This window comes from Falco peregrinus, chromosome 6 (genome assembly GCF_023634155.1).
Source record: "Falco peregrinus isolate bFalPer1 chromosome 6, bFalPer1.pri, whole genome shotgun sequence".
NCBI lineage: Eukaryota > Metazoa > Chordata > Aves > Falconiformes > Falconidae > Falco > Falco peregrinus.
In genome coordinates, this window is record NC_073726.1 from 89799513 (window position 1) to 89808062 (window position 8550).

General features: G+C 49.5%; 1 protein-coding gene across 1 annotated transcript in view; it reads right to left on the reverse strand.

Annotated features, from left to right (window-relative positions):
- The window catches only part of CASQ2 (calsequestrin 2), a 34804-nt gene extending 30739 nt beyond the window's left edge, over positions 1 to 4065 (reverse strand). Inside the window, exon 1 of the mRNA XM_055809310.1 lies at positions 3645 to 4065. Within this exon, the coding sequence (XP_055665285.1) occupies positions 3645 to 3878 (234 nt within the window). The 5' untranslated portion in view covers positions 3879 to 4065. The remainder of the gene's footprint in view (positions 1 to 3644) is intronic.
- Between the last annotated feature and the right edge of the window lie 4485 nt (positions 4066 to 8550).

Sequence of the window (8550 nt, forward strand, 5' to 3'; positions counted from 1 at the left end):
ACCCTGACCTGACGGGCTGGCACTGCCACTCTTGGAGCTGTTGTCATGCACAAAAGATGGTCCGAAGAAGCTGCTTTTGCTCCCAGAGGGACCCGCTTGTCCCTGGCCCCTGCCCTCACCAGGCAGCACCCAGCAGTGTAGGTGGCAGGAGCTGTCAGGGCTCCGTCACGATCGTCATCACCTTCATTCCTTTTCTAACCTGGAAAGGGACCCTGGGCTCTGTAGGAATCTGGTAATGGTTCCCCGTACTCCTGGGAGCTGAAGACCCCATGTGCTGTCCCACTGTAATTTGTCAGCTCAACGGTGACATCCCTTCTCTGGTGATAGCTGGTCTGCACCCTGAGCTTTTCACAGCGTCAGTCAGTCCTGCACGCTGGGCTTCTGTCCTGGGAGGGACATTTTTCCTACCAGATCACTTTCTTCTTACCCTGCTGTTTAGAGTTACGGTTTGGGGAAGTCCTCAAATATGTGCTTAATTTTACCCATGTGTGTCAGGTTTTCAGCTTGATTTCCTAAGGATGAGACCCTTGTGATTCTCTTCTCTCCCCTCCCCCCCCCCCCCCCCCCCCCCCCCAGGTCTGGCTGTCAGCTGCCTCCCTTAACAGTTTTTCTAGCTATTGGCCCTTTTCAGCCAATTTTTTTCTGGAGGCAGGGATCTCAAGCATAACAAAGCTAGTGCAAGTTTCATGAAGAGGGACTTGGAAGGGAAGAGACTGAAGTGCCCTGAAAGAAGGCAGTGTTGTCAGGTGAGCTCAACCCCTGTAAGACACCAAAGGACCCAGTTAAGAGAGAGCCTCATGTGCAACTCGCATGGGAGAAGCCCCAGTCAGAGCTTGTTGCTGACCATGAGCTACATACTTCAAGGAAACCATTCTGGATCTCTCCTGTTCTCTTCCTGGTGTCTGATATTTCTTCAGGGCTTTGGAATTCTACCCTTCTCATAAGGTGCGTGCGGGAGAAACAGAAAGGGTGGACTCTTCGGGGGGTTTCTGGCCTTAACAGCCATTAAGCCTATTCCCTCCCATGTGCACACACACCCATTCATCAGGCAATAGGACGTAACAACCCTTAACCACCCAGCTCAGATCTTTGCTCAGCTCTACACCTGCCTGTGTTTTAGACGAAGGTTCCCTATTATTCCTAAATGATGGAGACCAGTGCCATTCTGTGGAAGGGGAGCTAAATGATGTTTTCCAGGCTGTGGAAGCACCACATCTCACTGTGAATCAGCAGGTGAATCATCAGCACAGTAAGACAGAAAACCAGGAACTGCTCCAGAAAGGAGCATCTCACCACAGGCAGCACCCTGCGCCAGGAACCTCTCGTTCTGTCCAGCAGGGAATAGCGAGGGCTGGAGTGGTTTTGCCTCTTGGATATCTCATTTCAGGCGTAAAGGACCTTCAGTGCTCAGAGCCCTGAACCTCTACTGAAATTAGATACGTAAAGCCTTCCTGAGTGAACTTTTCCCAGGTTTGGCTGGGAGGAGAGGCCCTATCGCTGCCCCTGTGCCCACCCAGCAGCTCACCATGCCGAGTACTTGCTCAAATTACGGGAGAGCTGGGTTCAGCTGCTGGCTGCCTCCGGGGGTCTGATCCCAGGCAGTTCATCTCCCAGGTGAGTGGCTCCCACCTCAGCCATGGAGCCACTGCAGCCATTTCTTTCTTTCTCCCTGTCCTGGTGAATACGTGGTGGGGTCCCACAGCTGGATGAGCTCTGGCAGGGGAGATTGAGAGTGACCTCCATGGCACAACACGTTCTGGCTGGAGGTGAGGGAGTGTATGCTGTCACAAGATGGAGCAGATTACAACCTGGCTTGCCCACTTGCTTGAGTTAGTACAGAAATTGGGAGCACTAACACCTTGCTGGGCTGTGTCCTATGCAGGATAGGACACATGCTATCTTCTCTGTTGCCTCCTGAGCCTCTGTCCCCATGTGATTCGCTTGGGCGACAGAGGCAAAGGAGTGCTCAGTCTGCAGATTGCTCTTGCGCTTGGGCTGTCAGATTGCTGCTGCTGCAGCTCCCAGTCCGGGGCGGGGGATGGGACATGGGGAGTGTGAAAGGTGCACTGAACCAGCATTGCAAGTGCTTGGGAAATTTTGAGGTCAAAGCCACAAGTGCCGGCTGATGCGTGGCACGCTTGGCTGGTGGCTGAGCCTTGGTGGGCTGAAGCGCTACGCTTCTCTAAAGCCTGTGCAGATCTAATCCTCAATCTCTTGCCCAAGGTCACAGAAGAAGTCCATGGCAGGGAGGCAACTGGAAACCAGATCACCCGAGCCCTAAGCTAAAGGACTCACTGCTGAATCAAAGCCTGCAAAATAAAGCTTTAAGCCACATTGTGTTGTAGCCATCGCACCCTTGATATGGCTGATTGTTAACGGGTATAGGTGTCATGGGGGCTAAAACTGATAGGACACAGCAGATACCTGCCTCTGTCAGGTTTCTATAAATACATATCTAGTAACTGCTTGCCATCTATCAGGCATGAAATAGCTATCCTGTTAAATAACAATGCAATTATACTGCCAACCATAAACATTTCAGCTGGAGCACCAGTGTTATTTTTTCTTTTCTTTGACAAATGTTATTTGATTGCTCACCTGAAGCAACTAACTGTTTCCTGACAGGTGAGTAAAATCTGTTTAGGTTTTTATCTTCCTTCTTGTCAGCCTTGCCGAGGACGTCAATAAACTTTGAACTTGACAATGGACTTTGTCAGATCCTAGCCCTCAGCAAGCATATTTCCTAATTCACGTTTGCTATACTCCTAGGGGTGAGATGCATTTTCTCTCTGGATCTGATAAATATAGCTTATGTGTTTCTTCTGCAATTCTCACTTTCTTTCCAAACGTGTCTTTTAGTTAAGAGGGAGTATTTGTAAGCCCCTGGTAGGAAATGAGCACCTAACAATCTAGGCTTGCCGCCATATGATTCCCTAGATTTTCTGCAAGAAATAATACTATGAATCTACTTTGTAATTTTTACCATGATTTATTTTACTGAGGAGTGATTAATCATTCTTTCACCAAAGAATTAACAACACTCTTTTTTCCAGCACATAGTGAATGGTTGCATTAACAAATGACTACAAACTGATTCCAAGCAGGCAACCAAGTGTCAGAAAAACCGAAAGGGATTTAATGCTGCACCAACAGGGAGCTTTTGAGAGAGGGAGCTAGGACACTTGTTTGCAGCACAGTTTGGTAAGGCTTCTTGGCTGATTGCTCCTAGTGACAAAGAAAATGGGACCAAATCCAGAGTACAAAGGGGATACTGGCTTGCACAGGATGAGAAAGGATCTAAAAAATTCAAGCTACAGACTCGGGTCTGTGCTGAGATTTGGGAAAGTTCAGCTCAGCTGAGTTCACATTGCTGAGGTTTGCAAGGTTGCTTGCTTTTCCCTGCATTTCCGACGCATGATCCAGAGAGACTCTTTCCCGGCAAACAACTCAGAAGAGCACCAAAGAGCTTTTCCCTGAGCTTTGCAGAACTCAGGAGCCAACTTAAATCCAAGTTAACAAACGCAAACTTTTGGATGCTCAACCCCCCCATGCACATGACCCTTTGTCCCACCCCGTAGCTCCTCTCCACAGCTCCAGACAAGGCTGTGGTACTGACCCCAGCTGGGACATGCAGTGGCGCTTACCTCCAGGACCATCTCTGTCATCTGGAACTGCTTCTGGGAGACTTTGTCCGAGCTCACAGGCTCATGGAAGAGCAGGCAGAGCATGTCGTACTTCTTCAGGGCCTGCTTGTAGTTCTTCTCGTTGAGGTCAATCACTCGGTCTTTCCCATCGTAAGTGGGGAAGTTCAGTCCCTCTTCTGCCTTGCAGCAGAAAAGCAGGTAAAAACCTGCCAGGATCCAGCAAGTCGCCTTCATGGGGGAGCCCTTGGTGTGCAGCGGAGGGCAGGTAAGTGTCCCCCTCCTTCTTAATTTGAGAAGAGGGGGAGACGAAAGGGTCCAGGTGAAGTTCGAACCGCGTTTCTCTTTCTGCTGTCTTCCTAGTGATCAGTGCAAATGCAAGGCTGGTGGGGAGCAGCCGCCTTCGCTGTCCTGGGCTCACAACAAAGAGACAGACAGGAGAAGCTGTCTGGCCAAGCCCTGGATACCTTACATAGCTGTGTCCAGCTCCCGTGTCATTAGGAACTCCATTTTTAGGAAGCAGTTGTTTCAGGCTAAAAATAAACCCTGCAATGAATAAAAAGGACAGATATGACACCATTGAGGGACTTGCTGGCACGCTGCATCATCTGAGAGAGAGGGAGCAAGCAAGAGGGAGGGAGTGGAAGATGTCAGTGCTGGGACTGTGCAGGCAAGGTTTGCAAAGGGACAGACCTGACTTGTACAGGGAACCAAGGCACAGCCTGTCCTACTGGGGCTTAACAAAAATAGAAGGTATTTACCGCAATTTATAATAAGGGTATCTCTCTTCGTATCCCCTCGGGCATCACAGTGATTAGGCTTTGGGTAACAGATCTCAGGTTAAACGGTTTCAGAGCCTCATCTGCATTGCTAGAGGAAAAGTCCTGCTTCCTCAGCAGCGAAGGAGGTGAGCGCTCATGGGACTCCCTCCTCCTCCTCCTCCTGCCTGGGGCACCAGCTGGAGCTGCCAGCTGACATTCAAGCTCTTTGCTGAAGCACCTTCCCTACCTGTGGGGTACCAGGAGAACTGCTGGCCCCTGGACCTGTAATCCCAAAGCTGAGGGAAGCTTCTCTTGCAGCCTCCCATGCCCACAGGAATTACCAAGCCCATTACCATTGCTGGCGAGCGGTTAAACCCTTGGTGTGCTATGGGGGATGAAAGGCAGGAGGCATGTGCCCAGGCCAGTGGTTTGGGACAGGAGGCAGTGCTCTCCTCGAGGTGATGGACAGATGCCACCATTGCTGCTGGCCTCCCTTTCTGGGACCTGCCTGTTGGCCTGGAGGTTTTTTTTGACACAACCCTGTTGCATTTCCCAGCAAGCCATCCTGCATGTTCCTTCCTCTTCATTTCCAGGGAACGGTGACAGGTTCCCCCTTTCCGGGGAGCTCAGCACCGGCTGCCGCTTTGCTGCATCACCTGCACCACGCTGCTGGGGGAGAACGGTTCAGTGGCACAGGCTTTCACCTCTTCCTCTCCTCTGACCGGGCTGTCACCGCTGCCCCATGATGGGCAGCAACAGGCAGGTGGAGGCAGGCCAGCTGGCTGCAAGCCAGCCCCGGGGCTGGTGTGGATCTGCAGGAGAAGGCATGCGGAGGGGCTGGCAGAGAAGAGCTTGACAGGGGGCACGCGTCTCCCCGCCCATGCCAAAGTGATGGTCTTATCAGGCCTCCTCTTTGCGTGTTGCTCCATCACAGCCTTGCTCCATCCATGACGGGGAAGAGATGATGTCCCTTCTTGGTGCATGCAAATCCCGCCCCAGCCAACTTTTCCCATAGAATCATTGAATGATTTAGGTTGAAAAAGACCTTTAAGATCATTGAGTGTAACCATAAACCATTTAATTGTATGGCTGGGATTATTTCAATATTTGGAGTGAAAAGCAAGCATTCCTTAGCAATTCTAGAATCATAGAATCGTTTAGGTTGGAAAACACCTTTGAAAAAAAAAAGATCATTGAGTCCAACTGTAAACCTTACACTGCCACGTCCACCGCTAAACCCCAAATGCCACATCTACATGCCTCTTAAATACCTCCAAGGATGGTGACTCAACCGCTTCCCTGGGCAGATTATACCCATGTCCTCGGTGACTTAGGAGCACGTGTCCCCCTCAGCTTTCACTTCCAACCTGAACAGCCCACCACACACTGACTGAAACTCTGTGGGCAACAGTTTCCAAGTCTCTCTTATTTCCAAAGCCTCCTCTTAGTTTCTGCTCATGCCTTCCCAGAAATTCAACATTTGCCTGCAATTTGAAGTCCTAATGATGAAGCCTGAGGAATCCAGGTAAAAGCCAGGGCAAGGCGACATCCAAAATACACTCCCTACTGAGGAGTTCAGGAGTACAGGGGCGTTCATTTTTAGAGGGAGATGTGACAATCCTGGATGTCTGGTTGCTTTTAGTGGGAGCCACAAGACTTGTGTCACAGTGGGTGGCAACGGCTGGCCAGGCTTTTGCTGAACGTTTAGGCTGCAAAATGGAACTGAGCTTGTGGGATGACCAGCCGTACATCAGGCTGGTGGTTGCCTTTGCATGAACCCATGGATTTGGGATGCAGGAGCAGGCTTCCACTGGCATCAGAGTAATTTTTAAAGCAGGCACACATCAGACAGGGCTGTAAAAATGAAATGTTCACAGCTACTTCAACATTGGCTTCCCAGGCTCCTGCCCTCCTTTTATTCTTGTAGATCTTCAGCAATTGCTCCACTTTCATGCTGCTCAAGCTATTTTTGAGGCGCTTTCTCTCTAGTCTGAATAACTTTTTAATCTGCCTAAAAATAGACACAATCCCATTTTCATTTTCTGCTCTTTTTGCTGTCAAAAGAAGGAACAAAAATGCTTTCTGTTCAGAAAAAGTGTTGCCTCGTTACCCCCAGACACATCTATTTTATCTTCCCCTGGCATGAGTAGCAAAGATCCGTGACTGTTCGGCTTCATCTCCGCTCAAAAGGGGATTCCTCCAGCAGACCAACAGTGGATGTCATGGTCATCCGGAGGGTCCATCTCCTGGTCTCTCCGCTCAAAACCTCAGTGGGACTCTTAGTGCTAAATTCAGTGGACATTTTCTATGGTCTTTAGCTCTAGCTGTACCTATCTGAAATTCAAGATACCTCGTTCACTAAGTCAGGAGTGGTTTAAATGTCTGTACGCTTCCTAGAACACAGAATTTATGTGTTTGATTCGAAAGCAATAAACCCATGAAGACAGTCAGGATGGATTCCTCAAAATCTGAGCAACTGCCTCGATCACCTGAACTTCTTAACTCTAATGACCTTTAGTTCTCCTTATAACCCTGCAGATACAGATCTGAAATCCTGGATTCACGTGTTCTGGGATGTTGAGAACAGCAGTTAAATACAAGTCTGAACAGAGCTGCTTTTTGTCCTGGGGGGCTGTAGGATGCCAATAGCAGAGCTGGGACTGAAGCAGATACTCCCACAGCCTGACAAAGGCCCTGAGGATTGTGTCTTTTTCTTCACCATCTCTCTGGGTCCCAATCGCTGCACACTGAAAGGTGCCCAGCTCTGCCCCAGAAGCAAATCTCCTTGGAGTTCGAAGCCGTCCAGCCACACTCAGATAATAGTTTAGGTTGGGAATTTTGGGGCAGGCTCACTGTCGAAAGGACAGTGTGTAGACCTCACGGATTTGGGGATCCAGAGTTTTGTTGAAGGACCATTTCTACAGGGCGCTGACATAAGGTTTCTCTGTGCATCAGATCCTCCCCCACGGGGTAGGAGCAACAGCAGATGTCCATAGGAGGGAAGGATGAGGGGGACAAAGAGCTTCTCTGCAAAATCTTGGATTTTGCACTCACCAGCTCACTACAAATACCTTGTGCTATCTTTTTGCATAGTCCAAGGTCTTCCTGATCTCCTTTAGCGGCCCATGCTTGCACCACATCTGTTTTTGTGCCATGCAAGGGAATGAAATGGTCAGCGCTGTATCCTGGGCCACTTGCCTTTCAGATCAGGTAGCTCGTTTCCTGGCAAAGCTGGCATTGTTTGCCCTCTGATACAAGTCAACTGCCAAACTCAGCCTCCCAACTCTTGATTACTTAGCCATTGACTCCTTCAGACATTCTGCTACTGCATCTCTTCGTTCTGCCTTGAGAATCCGGTACAACGCTCTCCCCTCTGAGACACTGCCCTCTCTCTGAGCAATGTGCTGACCTGGCTCCATGCCCGTCCACCCGGGCAGGTGCCCACATCGTTCGAACAACCTTCCAAATTGGTGCCAAAACTTCAGGCGGAGAAAGAGAGAATGAAAGGAAAAGCTTGCTGTTGGTTTACCCACTGTTCTAGGCTCTTTGGTGTACATTCATTGAGCAAAATCCTGGCTCCTGGGAGTAAGGTTGGAAAACTACCCCTGACATTTTCATTGAAGAAGGATTTTACTTTGTTTCTTTGCATTTTGTGAGGATAGGAAGGCAGCAACAGCAGGCTTGCAGAAATGCTGGGTGGGGACATAGGGTAAATAAAAATTTCCTTCTTGTTGGCTTTTTTCCCTACTTGTATTATAAATTAGGGATATACATTTGCTGTTCTGCCCTCCTGGCTGCTGCAGCCACACTCCACACTGCCATCTCACCTTCGTTGTCCTTTCTATCTCACACAGTAAAAGAGGTCCCCAGCCACTGCTGATCCAAATGCTTCGGTGAGGCTTTTTTCCAGGGCTTCAGGATTTAAGGTTCTGCTTTAGCTAATCTCTTTTCAAGCTTCTAAGACCTTGTATGTTTTGCAAGATAGGAGTGTTCAGAAAATACGCCTTTTGCCACCAGCTAGCCAAGCAAGGTCACAGCTTGTAATAACTTGCAGTGCACTGCTCTCATCCGGGTTGGGAGCCTCAGAGACACACTGAACCTTCCTAGGGAGACCGAGGGGATCACTATGATCCCGAGGAAAGCTCTGC